General features: G+C 42.1%; 1 protein-coding gene across 2 annotated transcripts in view; it reads left to right on the top strand.

Annotated features, from left to right (window-relative positions):
* The window catches only part of TCP11L2 (t-complex 11 like 2), a 40818-nt gene that overhangs the window by 1467 nt on the left and 23134 nt on the right, over positions 1-16217 (top strand). The window contains exons 2-3 of one of the 2 annotated variants that reach the window (XM_005893683.2): positions 8817-9006; positions 12304-12439. In XM_005893683.2, coding sequence (XP_005893745.1) covers positions 8850-9006; positions 12304-12439 — 293 coding nt within the window. In that variant the 5' untranslated portion in view covers positions 8817-8849. The remainder of the gene's footprint in view (positions 1-8816; positions 9007-12303; positions 12440-16217) is intronic. The other variant, XM_070370222.1, reaches the window with a different exon arrangement.

Here is a 16217-nt window from a genome sequence, read left to right as displayed (position 1 = left end):
GGTTGAGGGCCCAAAGGAGGAAACAGGTACTAAAACAGGTCCACCAGAGGTGGGAGAAGTGTTTTCAAGTGTGCACAGTGCCTAGAAATCTTTCCCTGATGCTGTAATGTTATGGGTGGCATGAACATTTGCTTTTTTAAAACAATGATTGGCTTTGTTGGCCTTTATCTAGCCCTTTGTTGGCTCTAATTTGATGAAGACCAGTATTCTGTAGCTGAATGAAACAGGCATCTACCTCTCTGCTCTATGGTTTTTGCTTTGCTGCGTGTGGATAACTCTTTAGCACTGCTAATTGTTTAGGAGTGGTTCTAAAGCAGCACTTTGCAGAAGATGAAGATTTCCCATATCATCTGCAGGGTTTTCTTCAAAGTCCAACCTGACTCCTGTGACTCCCTACCCTTTACGACAGATATATGAATGCTTGTCCTTGCACCTGACCTTGATTGGGTCTTGAAGGATGATACCTGCTAGATGTTTCTTGAAATTTTCTCTTTTTCATGACTTAACCTTAATTGGCTGGGTTCCATTCCTCAGGGCCCTGCTGGATAATCTGAGTAATTCACTTCAAAATGCTTCTGACTCATGCTAGCTATAAGCAATTAACCCCTTTGATAATATTTGAGTTTTACAGAGGGATTTTGCAGTTCATAAAGAAAGGCTCCCTGATGGAGGATTTTCAGTCACTGTAGTGCGGTAGGTGAGAATAATTTTGGTCAATGAACTCTTTCAGTGATGCCCTTCGTGGTATGGCACTTGAGCAGACACCCTGGGGGGAAAGTCAGCTGGTTATCACATGTGCAAGGCTCCATGTGGTGATGGATAGATCAGTTCAGCAGCATGGGAGTGGAAAGAATGAACAGTTCTCCGCATTTTCTGTAGGCATCCTAGAGTGGTAAAGAGCACAAGCTTTAGGGATCCACTGCCTGGATTAGAGTTGTGCCTCTGCCACTGCTGTGAACCCTAGAGCAAATTATTTAACCTCTCTGAGCCTCAGGTTCTTCCCTCTAAAAAGAGAATAATGATGATTCTTTTGCTAACAAGGTTATAATGAAGATTCAAGAAGATAAAACATTTTAAGCACTTATTATAGGGGCTGAGTCATAGTAAGTACTCAATAACTGTTACCTCCAATTGTTATTTTTTGCTACCAGTTTAGCATTAGGAGGGTGGAAAGTTACAATGTGCAAGTTTCCTTAAGCGCTGGGACTGTGAGTCTTTGCTAATTTGAATTATTGGTGCTTTGGAAATGGGTTGAAATAGGCACTGGAAATTGGAGGAAGAAGACATAGCTTCTTCCTGAAAGGAGTTTAACATTTAGTGGGGAGACAGATTTGTAGACGACTATCTTTCCATGACCACATAATGGGAATATAAACAATGTGACTGAGACAGAGTAGAAAGGTAACCCAAGTTGTCTTGTGAATAGTGTGACTTAATTTGTTGATCAGTGATTCTCACTGAGCTCTTGCTCTATCCCAGGCAGCATCTAAGCTCTAAAATGACTAATAAATGGAATGAGTAGGAAACTCAAGGAAGGTCACTTTGAAGTTGTAACATTTGCTTTCAAGTCTGAATGACAACAAGGCTCCAACCACACAGAGATCAGGGAAAAGAACATCCCACTGGAAGGGAATAGCAGGTACAAGTGCTCCAAAGAAGGAAGTTTGGCATGTCAGAGTGACCCAAAGAAAGCCATTATGTTCAGAATACGAAGAATTAGGGGGAGAATGGTAACAGAATAAAGTGGACAAAGGCCAAATCACAGAAGGATTATAAACCACTGCCAAGAGACCTTGTAGGAAAAGGGGACCCACCTGGAGAAGAACACTTAAAAGGGATTTCTTTTGCCTTTTCTGAAGGGTTCTGGACAATTTCTTGTTTTATTCACTAGGCACTGTTCAAAAAGGACATTGGGAAAGTTTGACTGTCTAGAAGAGACTTTATAATAGAGTGCTATCTAAGCTAACATAGCAGTGGGAACAATCAAGATCTACGGGATCTATGGGATAAATAAAACTATTTATTATTTAAAATAAATAAAACTATGGGAGACTGGACTGTTCTGAATGAGACTTGAACTTTTAGTACAGTACTTCTTCTTCTAACCTTTTACTTTGCAGTCATTTCAAACTTACAGAAAAAGTTGCAAGAACAGTACAAAGAACTACTCCCTATTGTCTACCTTTTACTCATATTCACCTATTAGCATTTTGTTCCATAGGCTTCATTGTTTTCTCTTTTTCTCTCATTTGAATCATTGGAGAGAAAGTTGCATATATCATAGGGCTTTATTCCTCAATGCATAATCACAGCATACTTATCAACTTCAGTAAATTTGACATTATAATACAGACAGTAGATTCAAGTACTGTAACTGTGTTGTCAACTGATGCAATAATGTTTGTTATAGCATTTTTTAATTTGGTACAGGATACAGTCTGGGATCATCTACTGCCCTCAGTTGTCAAGTCTCCTTTCATTATCCTCAACCTTTCTTTGTTTTTTATGACACTGACGTGTTTTAAAAATTCATAATTTCTAATAAGAATAAAATAATATTTCATATCTGTCAAGCACTTAGTAGGAGTTTAAATACATAGACTATTTCAATTACAACAATTCTATAAGGTTGATAATACTGCTGTCCCCAATTCATCAAGGGTAAGTTCCCTGTCTCCAGTCTATAAGTCTCACTAGTTGAGATAAAGAATCCAGTCCTCCTGGCTCCAGAGCCAGTGTCCTAACTGCCTTGGTGACATGTGCATGGCGACTGGTGGATCTTTGCAGTTCTGAACCGGTGCAGGATCATTTGCAGGTAGATTTTGCTGCAGAAAGAAAATAAGAAAGTAAAGTCAGTTATCTGGACGCAGCCTGAGGATCACTAGCAAATTAAAAATTGATTTCCCCCTTATATGTGGTGAAATGCAGGATGAGCCCCTTCAGGTCTCTGTAACTTGTTCCCTCTTCTCTAAAATGCCAGTGGTCATATAGCTATTCATTCCCCAATAAATATTTAAGTGCCTCATGCCTCCCAGTCATTGACCTTGGAAGGAATGATTATACTGCCTTTATTATTATAAAATGTGGAACAGTACAATGAAAAATGTGATTATTCTCTTTGAATAGTGATACACCATAGTGCTGGAGGCTTTGTTTTGGTGTTACCTCCTCTCTTCACATTGACCTTACCTTTGGCCATTGAGTAAATCCTCCCATGTGGGATGAGACGTGGTGCTTCCGGAAAGTTGTCCAGTTAGTTTGTGAGTTGCACTCATGAAGGTTAAGTAGATCTAGTTTGTCGGTATTAGAAGCATTACATTTCTTAAAGAAACAACCTGCTTTTGTTGTCACTATTCTAAGAGAGAATCCAAAACAGCTTTAAAGGCAGTCTACTTACCCTTAATGCTTTTGAGTCAAGTAGCTTTGTCCCCAGGTGACCTATGTGGACACCTGAGACCAAGAAAGGTAAGAGCAAGTATGAAGGAACTTGCAGAAGATTATACCATGATGCGCCATTTGCTTTTGATTTTTGTATTTCAAACAAATGCAAGAGTTCTGCCCTAGGTCAACTCCCAGTCTTTGTTATCTGTAGGAGAACATGCTTTTATCACCATGGAATGAAACTGTTCTTCCCTCCAGAGTTTCTAATGCCTAAAATGATGATAATAACAACTACCGAAGCAAATAATACTAACAACAGCAAACATCTGTATCCTGTTTACTCTGTATCAGACATTGTTCCAATATACACTGCCTGAATGAAATCTCTCACCAACCCTATGAGTTAGGTATTATTAATTTGAGAATGCAGGCCATTTCTTTTGGCCTCAAAGAAGTTTCTGCTCAGATCCATGAAAACCCAGTTGTCTTGTAGAGGCTTCTACCAATTAAACAGGATTTCTGAACATTTTGACCCTTTTACATTTTATTTACATCCCCTATGCCAGAAACTCTACTTCCAGTGAATTGTTGGAAGAAAGCAAGCTGTGTATGTGCTATGCTCAATCACTTCAGTTGTGTCCAACTTTTTGCCACCCTGTGGACTGTAGCCCACCAGGCTCCTCTGTTCATGGGATTTTCCAGGCAAGAATACTGGAGTGGGTTGCCGTTCCCTCCTCTAGGATATCTTCCCAACCCAGGGATTGAACGTTTGGTTCCTGCGTCTCCTGCATTGCAGGCAGATTCTTTACCCACTGATCCAGCTGGGGAGCCTGGAAGAAAGCATAGTTGCATGTTATTGAGCATGTCTGCCATGAAACATTTGATTTCTCAGAACTTCTAGTGATGTGATGCTTCACAGAACTCTGGGTTTATATAGCATTTTAGCAGTTCCTCATAAAAGGCACCTGATAGCTGGTCCAACCCCCTCAGAAAAATGAGGTGAAGAGAGCAGATGCATTGTGGGTGAAGTCATGCAGCAAATCAACAGCAGAGTCAGGCCTCACACCTGGCACTTCTACCTCCCAACCTGGAGCTTTTCATTTTTTAAAAATCTTTGTACTTAGCTGCCTCGTTAAACACAATTAAGAAACCTATGAGGTGTGCCATTCAGCTGGAGTATAAAAATGAAATGGACAGTTTTAGCTATTAACCTAGTTCATAAATTCCAATGGATGAAAAGCTTTTATTCACTTTTACCTAGAAAAATAGCCAAAGTGAAGAGAAATGATCTCAGAGCATCATGGCACAGTTGTCACAGTTGAATGAATGAAAGAAATAATAAAGTGGAAGCAGAGCTTAAGGTATTCTAGTTTAAGAGTATGACAGGACCAGGGAATATTGAGTCCTAAGCCTCATGAGGCAGGTAGAGGTGGTAGGTTCTTTGTTCCAGGCCTTAACCTGTGCAGCAGCAGGTCTGTAAATGTGGAATATCAGTTTGCAAATGTTCTGGTTGCAATTGTACCAGATGGGATTCGGGGATTCCGATTCAGCTGACACCGAATGAATGCTTGTCACACACACTTGACACTGATGGTGGGCGAGACAGTTCCTGCCTTAGTAAGGGGAGTCAGAAGTAGCCAGGGGAGGAAAATAGCTATCAGAGTCTAAGTACTATTGGGCAGATACCGGAGATGTGCTGCAGGTGGACACAGAAGAATGCCCTTAGCTCTGGCCGGGCGTAGAGGGAGGGCTTACCTGGTTTCCTTTCCTTGAAAACCAGCATTTTCGAGAAATGCCACCCATGAGAAGTAAAATAGTGGCAAAGAGAGAAAGCCAGAGGGAAGGGCAAGCACTGCATTTTGGGACTTGGGGATTGGTGGAATTGAAAAGATTAGAGTGGACCATTTTCTTCTTCCTCTAGCCCCAGCCACACCCACACGTCCTTCTATCAGATGGGAGTTAAAGTGCAAGGCTAGTTTGCCTGGGGTAAAGTAGGTAAGCCCACCACTGAGAATGCCAGGGGTCAGACCTTTCGTACCCTGTGTCCAAGATGTTTGGTTTTGGGACTCTGGGAGTAGTGTCTCTATGGGGAAGCTTCCTGGCAGCTCCAGCACCACCCACTCCTTCCCCATCAGTCTGCAGAGGCAGCCTCTGAGTTGGTGATTTTCTGTTTGCAAAAGTGGAGGGCTGAGCAAGGGTGCATTTCTACAAGTGGCACGACTGTAGAGACTGCTTGCGTGAGGCCAAGGGCAAGTGCCCTTGACTTCTGACCTTCAGTAAGTCCCTCTTAGGCCCATCCATTTCTGTCATCACCCAAAGGATAAAAAAAATAGCCCTGTTTCTCTCAGCAAAGGCTCAATCCCTCTACTTGGTCCCCAGCCTGCCTCTCCTTTCTGGTGCTTCCTCAGCAGTGCCTTGGTGTCCCCTTCCTTGTCCTCCAGCATCTGACACACAGCTTTAGGTAACTGGACTTTAGAGCCACGAGAGGATGGCCTTGCATATTTTGTTCACTGTTACTTTTCCCTGGGCTGGTGCACAGTAGGCGCTTAATACATTTGAAAGGGACCATTCGATAAAAGACAGAAATGGTATGGACCTAACAGAAGCAGAAGATATTAAGAAGAGGTGGCAAGAATACATAGAAGAACTATACAAAAAAGATCTTCATGACCCAGGTAATCACGATGGTGTGATCACTCACCTAGAGCCAGACATCCTGGAATGTGAAGTCAAGTGGGCCTTAGAAAGCATCACTACGAACAAAGCTAGTGGAGGTGATGGAATTCCAGTTGAGCTATTTCAAATTCTGAAAGATGATGCTGTGAAAGTGCTGCACTCAATATGCCAGCACATTTGGAAAACTCAGCAGTGGCTCCAGGACTGGAAAAGGTCAGTTTTCACTCCAATTCCAAAGAAAGGCAATGCCAAAGAATGCTCAAACTACCACACAATTGCACTTATCTCACACACTAGTAAAGTAATGCTCAAAATTCTCCAAGCCAGGCTTCAGCAATATGTGAACCGTGAACTTCCAGATGTTCAAACTGGTTTTAGAAAAGGCAGAGGAACCAGAGATCAAATTGCCAATATCCGCTGGATCATCGAAAAAGCAAGAGAGTTCCAGAAAAACATCTATTTCTGCTTTATTGACTATGCCAAAGCCTTTGACTGTGTGGATCACAATAAACTGTGGAAAATTCTGAAAGAGATGGGAATACCAGACCACCTGACCTGCTTCTTGAGAAACCTGTATGCAGATCAGGAAGCAACAGTTAGAACTGGACATGGAACAACAGACTGGTTCCAAATAGGAAAAGGAGTACGTCAAGGCTGTATATTGTCACCCTGCCTATTTAACTTCTATGCAGAGTACATCATGAGAAATGCTGGGCTGGAAGAAGCACAAGCTGGAATCAAGATTGCTGGGAGAAATATCAATAACCTCAGATATGCAGATGATACCACCCTTATGGCACAAAGTAAAGAGGAACTAAAAAGCCTCTTGATGAAAGTGAAAGTGAAAAAGTTGGCTTAAAGCTCAACATTCAGAAAACAAAGATCATGGCATCTGGTCTCATCACTTCATGGAAAATAGATGGGGAAAGAGTGGAAGCAGTGTCAGACTTTATTTTTGGGGGCTCCAAAATCACTGCAGATGGTGATTGCAGCCATGAAGTTAAAAGACGCTTACTCCTTGGAAGGAAAGTTATGACCAACCTAGATAGCATATTAAAAAGCAGAGACATTACTTTGCCAACAAAGGTCCGTCTAGTGAAGGCTATGGTTTTTTCAGTGGTCGTGTGATGTGAGAGTTGGACTGTGAAGAAAGCTGAGCGCCAAAGAATTGATGCTTTTGAACTGTGATGTTGGGGAAGACTCTTGAGAGTCCCATGGACTGCAAGGAGATCCAACCAGTCCATTCTAAAGGAGATCAGTCCTGGGTGTTCATTGGAAGGAATGATGCTAAAGCTGAAACTCCAGTACTTTGGCCACCTCATGCGAAGAGTTGACTCATTGGAAAAGACCCTGATGCTGGGTGGGATTGGGGGCAGGAGGAGAAGGGGACGACAGAGGATGAGATGGCTGGATGGCATCACCGACTCAATGGACATGAGTTTGAGTAAACTCTGGGAGTTGGTGATGGACAGGGAGGCCTGGCATGCTGGGATTCATGGGGTAACAAAGAGTCAGACACGACTGAGTGACTGAACTGACTGACTGAAGGAACTTCAGGCATTTCCAGGCATTCTATGGGTAGTTGTGGTTTCATGTTCCGACAGTTTTAAAACCTCAGAGAACCTCATTGCTGGTTCAGGTTTAAAGACACTCGATGAACTCTTACTGTCATTACTATCTATTCAGGATTTGAGGTGCCTTTCTCCTCGCGCCTGGGTTTCCCCTCAGTGTCAACTAGCACACACTCATGTATCAGGGCCAGCTCCTTCACAGGCGTGGCTGAGGATCCTGGGTTCTGGCCTGAGCATCCTGCATACCCCAGGTCTCCTTTCCAGGGAGTGACTGGGCCCACTGCCCTGCCCTGCCCTGGAAAGCAATCTGAGGTCCCAGAAACAGCCCTGGATGTGGAGTCCAGGGACTGGCTTTGTGGCACAGCAAGTCTCCCAGAGCCTGTTCTCCCCCAGCCTGTGAACCAGCATCTTTGTGCCTGCTTGTTCATTGGGTGGCTGTGAGTACTTGGTAAATTATCAAGTACAAACCAAAGATTGGGCCTTATGCTGTATAGTGTGGCAGTTTGTGGCCACACTGCCACAAACTGGATGAGGAAAACCTATAGACTTGCCAGCCAGAGCTGTTACTTAGTAGCTCCTCTTTCTCCAGGAGACTCACGACAACTAAAGAGACTGATTTCAAAAATATTTTATGTAAAACAAAGACAGAGGAATAGTAATAGCTAACATGTGAATGCTGTGCTAAGCACTTTAATAAGATGAATCCTGTTTCATCTTCAAGCAACCCCATGAGGTAAGTTTTTCAGCCCAGCTTTACTCTGGAGGGAAGAAGTTGAGTGACTTCTCCAAGGTCACCTGGCAAAAGACAGAACCAGCTTCTAACCTGGAGCCCCACACTCTTAACACTTACCCCTTACCCTCCCACGCTTCAGCAGCCCTCAGAGGAGAGGGTATGTGCTCTGTTTAAGGATCTGTTCTTGGATCTGTTCTTGCTGGGAGCTGCTCCATGTTCACACTGAGTGTGTCCCGTGGGAGCTCATACCTGTGCCTCTGAAGTCCCTTTCTGAAGGCAGTCTTGCAGGCCTAGTGACAGGCTGGCCTGGGTGCCACAGGAGGAAGAAGGTCATCTGCTGGGGGCCTTTCCAGGGCTGTGACACAGAGGACGTGGCTGTCTATGCTGGGAGAGGCACGGGCATCACTGGTGGAAGCACCGCGGAAGGCTGACGCAGGGTCTGTTTGTCTGTGCAGGTGCTGTCTCTACCCACACTCCCGCGACACAAAATGCCCTTCAATGGTGAGAAGCAGTGTGTGAGCGAGGACCAGCCAAGTGATTCCGACTCTTCCCGGTTTTCTGAGAGCATGGCTTCTCTCAGTGACTATGAGTGCTCCAGGCAGAGCTTCACAAGTGACTCCTCCAGCAAATCCAGCTCTCCTGCCTGTAAGCCGACAGGGAGCACAGCCTGGGGGGTACTGTGCATGGTTCTAGACACACATGTTTGTTTTTTCTTTTAATCAATATTTTAAAAAATATTTATTTATTTATCTGGCTTGGCCAGGTCTCAGTTGCAGCCTGCAGGCCCTATTTTTAGTTGCAGCATGTGCACTCTTAGTTGTGGCATGTGGGATCTAGTTCCCTGACCTGGCCTGGGATTGAACCCAGGCCCCCTGCATTGGGAGCATGGAGTCTTACCCACTGGACCACCAGGGAAGTCTCTAGATGCATGTTTGAGTGAGAGCAAAGTCCTGACTTCCCTTCCTTTCTAGACATACTGGAATGTCACTGGAAGGGCATCCCAGCTGTCTTGTACACACTCTCAGCAATAAATAGCCACTGAATATTAAAAAGCAGAGACATTACTTTGCCAACAAAGGTCCATCTAGTGAAAGCTATGGTTTTTTCAGTAGTCATGTATGGATGTGAGAGTTGGACCATAAAGAAAGCTGAGCACCAAAGAATTGATGATTTTGAACTGTGGTGTTGGAGAAGACTCTTGAGAGTCCCTTGAACTGCAAGGATATCAAACCAGTCAATCCTAAAGGAAATCAGTCCTGTATATTCATTGGAAGGGCTGATGCTGAAACTGAAACTCCAATACTTTGGCCATCTAATGTGAAGAAGAGACTCATTGGAAAAGACCCTGATGCTGGGCAAGATTGAAGGCAGCAGGAGAAGGGGATGACAGAGGATGAGATGGTTGGATGGCATCACTGACTCAATGGACATGAGTTTGAGTAAGCTCTGGGAGTTGATGATGGACAGGGAAGCCTGGCATGCTTCCCTATGAGGCCATAGGGTCTCAGAGTCAGATAGGACTAAGCAACTGAACTGAACTGAAGTTTACAGTCTGTCTGTTTTTATTTTCGTCACTGTCTCTGATCTTTGGTTTGACTATAAATCAGGTCTTCCAACCCCACCCTGTCTTCTCTCTTACTTGGTGGAAAACTACTCCCCAAGATATTTTTTTGAGTCACATTCAAGGAAGAATTCAAATCAGTCCTTTCTGATTTACATGGAAGGAAACTTGCCCCAATTCAAGGGTCAGGCAGGAAGTGAAATAATCTAATGGGTTTCCTGCTGATTTCAAAAACTGTTGTGCAAATCACCCCAGAAAAGGGGTGCCCATGAGGAGAATTACTACACTAGGGATGTGAGAGTTAAAAGATGGCCATGGAGACGTCTTTTTCCTTTTTTGTGTGTGGACGCTAGAGATGTGCAAAGCAGTGTATTTGTCTTTTATTTATTTATTTTTTTAGCTTTTTAATTGACATTTTATATAGGAAATATAACCTCTTAAGTTGTCAGTGCAAATGCAGAGAGACGCAACTAACATTTAATATGATCAAATGCCCCCTTTGGAAAAAGCTTGTTCATCTGTATTTAAGTTAGTACATTCTCATTTTTTAAAACATGGAAAAGTAGATAGAAAAGAAAATATTGCCCTGGTAGGCTGCAGTCCATGGGGTCGCGAAGAGTCGGACACGACCGCGCGACTTCGTTTTCACTTTTCACTTTCATGCATCAGAGAAGGAAATGGCAACCCACTCCAGTGTTCTTGCCTGGAGAATCCCGGGGATGGGGGAGCCTGGTGGGCTGCCATCTCTGGGGTCGCACAGAGTCGGACACGACTGACGGGACTTAGCAGCAGCAGCAGCAATGTCACTCAAAGATGACAGCTGTGACAGTGTTTTGTTGTATTTTCATTCTTCACATAGACATACATGTGCACATGTACTCTTTTTGCTTACTATTATAACTAAAACATTTACTCATGATAATGTATTTTTAAACATTTTTATGATTGCTAAGCTGCTAAGTCACTTCATTCATGTCCGGCTCTGTGCGACCCCATAGACAGCAGCCCACCAGGCTCTCCCGTCCCTGGGATTCTCCAGGCAAGAACACTGGAGTGGGTTGCCATTTCCTTCTCCAATGCAGGAAAGTGAAAAGTGAAAGTGAAGTCGCTCAGTCGTGTCCAACCCTCAGCAACCCCATGGACTTACTTTATCAAGTGAATGTACCATCAGTTTATTTAACTTCTGTTTATCATTGGGTATTTAGTTCATTTCCTTTTCTTTTTTTGCTTTACAAATAGTGCATTATGAACATTGCAGTGCATAAAGCCTTTCGAGGAATTCCTTTGTATATAATTAGATTCCTGGACTAAAGGGTACAGACATTTTCAAGGAGAATGTTAATGGGGAAGAGAATTGGCAAAAGAATTTGTTAGCAGCCACCCAGCTTTCAGTGCTTTTTCTCATTCTTTATACTATATACGGGGTTGACGTCTCCAGCAAGGCACCTGAGCGTCCTGAAAAAGGATTTTACTAATTGTGTACCACCATTCCTTCCATTCATTCCTCCTCCTCTTCTTCCTCCTCCATCTCCCTCTTCTCCACCGTCTCCTTGTCTGCTTCTTATTTCTGAAATTATTTTAGATAGCAAAGCATTGGTGGCAGTCAGCATTATTTAAGGCAATGGTTTTTAATTAACAGAAGCTGAGAGTTCCAGGAATAATTTCAAAAAGACATGACTTACTAGAGTAATTTTTGAATAATCTTTTTCAAATAACTGAAATAATTCTTTACTCCCTATTTCCTACTGAGAAGTAGATGATCAACTTATCAGGTTTATTTTAATTATCTGCGTTTATGGAATTTTTGCCATGTTCCTTACTTAAATTATCTTGTTTAATCACTTCAGGACAGTCCTTCGAGCAGGTTAAGTTATGCTTCAGTGAGGTCAAATGGTAACCACCAATTAGCAAAACTTAGAATTGTGCTATATTGCATATACTTTTAGATATTATAGTTTTAAAAAATCAGTTAGTTCATATTAAATTAATGTTTAAATTAATGTTATGAATTACAGTATAAAAAGTAGTCATCAATTTCCTGTAGAGTACATGTAATAGATGCAGATAGTAGTATGTGCTGAAAAATGAAGTGATTTAATTTTTAAAAGTAACTTGTAATAGCCTATATTAATAAAAAATTTCTAAGAAACATTTGACAGTTTATTATCAATACAGTAACTGAAGCTATCAAAGGAATTTAAAAATTTTTGAAGCCGTAAGTATCAAGCATGGAAATCTACCCGCTTTAGTATTCATTCTTCTTACTTGTAAAACCTTGAAAATAATACTCTGGAGTAGCTTAAATCTTGTGTGCATCAGAACGTGTCACTAGTTGGCAACTCCTCTTCCATAGCATTAACTGGTTTTTGTTTTCTTTTCAGCAACGAGCCCTCCCAGGGTTGTGACATTTGATGAAGTGATGGCTGCAGCAAGGAACTTGTCAAACATGACTCTTGCTCACGAGATAGCTGTAAATGAGAACTTTCAACTGAAACAGGATGCCCTCCCCGAGAGCAGGTAACCTGGAGGCATCTGTTGTGCATGAACTGTGCTGCAGACTCTGTGTGTGTGTATGTGTGTGTTCTGCAAACCCAAATATTCACACTGATTCCTAGACAGTCTCGTATAATGTCTACTGGGAGTTAACAGTACAGTAAGCCCCTACATGTGAACCTTCAAGTTGCAGACTTTCAAAGATACGAATGTGCCCCTGTATGCCAGCTGTTGGACTGTGCTACTGTACTTTTAAAGGTACAATACTGTAAGATTAAAAATGTTTTCTTTTTTGTGTGTGCTTGTTTTTTGTGTGTTACTTGTGTGCAAAGTATTATAAAACTATTACAATATAGTACTCTAGTACACTATAGCCAATTGTGTGAGTTGGGTACCTAGTCTAACTTTGTTGGTGCAGGCATGCTAAGTCGCTTCAGTCATGTCTGACTCTTTGCAGTCTCATGGACTATAGCCCACCAGGCTCCTCTGTCCATGGGATTCTCCAGGCAAGAATACTGGAGCAGGCTGCCATGCGAACAAATCAGACTTATGGATGTGCTCTCAGAATGGAACTCATTCATATATAGGGGACTTACTATATTTAGTTCTCTAACAAGGTCTTTTATTTGTTTTTAAAACCATTCTTTTAGGGTATATGTCACTCACAGAGTTTTAGAATTCAGTTTATATGTCACTTCCTGAGCGAAGCTTTTCCTGACATTCCTGAGCCCACTAGATTACATGAAATTACCTTCTAAAGACTCCTGTAGCCCCCTCTCCCTCTGTTAAGGTGTCTTATAATTGTTAAGGTGTCTTATAATTTTAGGCTCGATGTCTGTCTTTTCCACTGGACCCAAAGCCCTGTTAATGGAGAAACTATGTCTATATTGTTTGCTCTGTTCTTATTGCCCAGCAGAGTGCCTGACACATAGTACATGCTCAAGAAATATTTTCAGCCTGACTTATTAAAAACTGATATTCAGGTTGTAAAAGACAAATGAATGCAGCTGAGCTGCCAGAGTGATGAGTCTATCTAGAAGCCTCTGGAGGTAGGAATCACGACAGCATAGGTACCCCTGGTTAACGTCATGCCCAAGGGATCTCTAGTTAGAGCCATGTCCTTATACCCCACCTCAGTCTTTCCAGTTTTGGTGGTTCACAAGTCCCTGGGACAAAGAGAAGAAAAGGCTTGCAGCCATGACTGCAGGCAAATAAGCTTTAGAGGCAAAATAGGCCCATGGATAACCACACTGAATCTGAAAGCTCACAGTGCCATTTATAAATCAGGAGGCATTCTCTCCATCAGTGAAGACAACATATAATATTTGATTCCATTCAGCAAGTTTTTGTTTTAAAGCAGGAAAAGAGTAAATATAGTAATTTTCCTGTTTAAAAATATGGGTCATAGTTCTCCTCCTGGGGATGTTGTTCATAATAATCATGAATACTTTTTAAGATTACTGGCCAAAGTAGGTGTATCTGTTTGGTTTTCTATGGTGACCGCATTTCACTACGATCCTTTTTACCAGCTCTGCTGCTCTACCCCCAGGCCAAGTCACCATCATCTCTGACCTGGATTCTTTCTACCCTTGCTGATTTCCCAGTCTTCATCCTTAGCTCCTGGAAGTCCATCCTCCACATACACAGTCAGCCACAGTGATCTTTCTAGAGGGTAAATCAGATTAAATCGTGGTTCTGCTTAAAACCCTTCAGTGGTTCTATCACACTTAGAATAAATATTCCAACTCTATAGTATGACTAGCAAGGCCCTCCTTCACCAACCATGCCTCTTATTCCTTCCTTTCTGCTTACTTCAGCCACACTGGCTTCTTTGCTGATCCTGCGGCATACCAGCTTGATCCTATCCCGAGGATTTTTTCCGTCTTCCTTCTTTTTTAATGTGTTTCCCATAGGTCTTTACCAGCTGCTTTCTTTTCCCCATTCGTGTCTTGGCTCTAAGGTCACTCACTGTCTTAGAGAAGCTTTCTTCTACTGCCCCATCAAATGGGCACCCTCTTCATCACTGTGGACCACATGGTCTTCCTCTGCCTTCCTCATGGCTCTGAAATTGTCTTACTCACAGTCGATGTGTTTTTTGTCTTTCTGTCTCTGCCAACATATAAGCTTTTTGAGAGCAGATTCTTTTTGAAACACCCCAGTGCCTGAAACAGGGCCTACCACATATTGAATTTTGAATAAACATTTATTGACTAATAAAAATGAATTTTTAAATTTAAAATGAGTATGATTTATGAAGTGCAGCAAAAGACAAATTGGGAATATTTGCTTTAAATTCATAAGTTGCAAATACAGACTGAATGAGGGCCCTTTAGAATCAGACAGACCTTAGGGTTTGAATCCTGGCTCTGCTGAGACTGTATCTGAGCCTCACGTTCTCTACAATACTCACTCTGAATGCATGCTCCTGGGCATGTAAGTGCCTTGCACATGGGTATTTTGATACTGTGGGAGATAGGAATTCCCCTTCTCTTCATTTTCTGCCATGGCTAGAAAATGTGAGCAAGAGAAACAGCACACAGGATCAGGACACATTACCTTTGTTTAAAAGTGAAATAGCATAGCATTAGCTGTTGATTTTTCAGATGACTCTCCACAGTGGCCAAGTTGATACTATTTTTTTTTTTCATCAAAGCATCATCCTTTATTACTTGTGATAAATGAGGAGACAGGCAATTGCTCTCAAAGCACTGTCTCCTTTACTGTTTAAAAAATGGCTGACTCTCATATTTTACCAAGTATTTTCTTAGGGAGAAACCCTTGGTAAAATAAGTCAGATTTCTGATACTGGGTAGGAATGCTTATAAATGATTTGATTGAGCTCATCACTACCCACCCAAAATTAGAAATCTAAGAAGTTTGGAAAACGTAAACTCTGACATCCTTCAAGGGGCTATAAAGTTGTGTTAGCTCATTCCTGCTTGGTCCATTCAAGCCAAGTACCTGAGGCTTGTAAAGTCAAGAGCAAACATCCATTCCTGCAATGTTTGCCTTTCTAATTGTTCTTTAATTGCTTGACAGCGTTTCAGACATTGGGAATGGCATTTATGTTGAATAAATCTACTCAGGCAACTAGACTAAGTTTTAACATTTAAAGTGGCTCAGTAGAGTATAGTATTTGCAGTTACAAAAACAGTTTTAAGTCACGCTTCTCAGAAAGCTAGTTTTTATATCTAACATTATTGTATATTTTAGCTATTTGAGCTTTAAAAAGAAAATTTAAGTGACATGCTTAACTGTCAAATTATCAATTCATTCACCATGCATTCAGTAAACCTTCAGTAAATACCAAGCACTACGCTAGGCATGGTCGCAGGTACCTAGAAGAAGTGGCCTCTGTCTGAGAGAGGTGCATAGCCCCGTGAGGGGTAGAAACTTGAAGTGATTACAGTTCAGGGAAATATGTGCTTTTCTAAAAGCAGTTTCAAAATGGTATAGGAGTTCAGTAGGGATGTGTATTTTAACGTGCACCTATTTTGGGGCATTGACATTGACAGGATAAAGCAAGGTGGCCACCTATTCTATTGTGAAGCTTTCCTAGGAAGGCTCCTATTTCAGCAGTGTGGTCTGGCCAACTTTAAATGGGACATCTAAGCTGGAGCTGGCAGGCATTCAAATGCATGTCTCCTTGGGGCCAATCTGTTCTGTTCCATGCCACGAAACATCCGCTATTAAGGAAAGAACAACTTGGGCACCTCATCCTAAAAACCTAGACCAGGTCTGAAGACCTGTGTAGAAGACTAGCTGCGGGAACTTCCCTGGTGGTCTGGTGGTTGAGATTCTG

Source organism: Bos mutus, chromosome 5 (genome assembly GCF_027580195.1).
Source record: "Bos mutus isolate GX-2022 chromosome 5, NWIPB_WYAK_1.1, whole genome shotgun sequence".
NCBI classification, from domain to species: domain Eukaryota; kingdom Metazoa; phylum Chordata; class Mammalia; order Artiodactyla; family Bovidae; genus Bos; species Bos mutus.
Note: the sequence above shows the minus strand (reverse complement) of the source record. Positions and strands in the feature narration are given on the sequence as shown.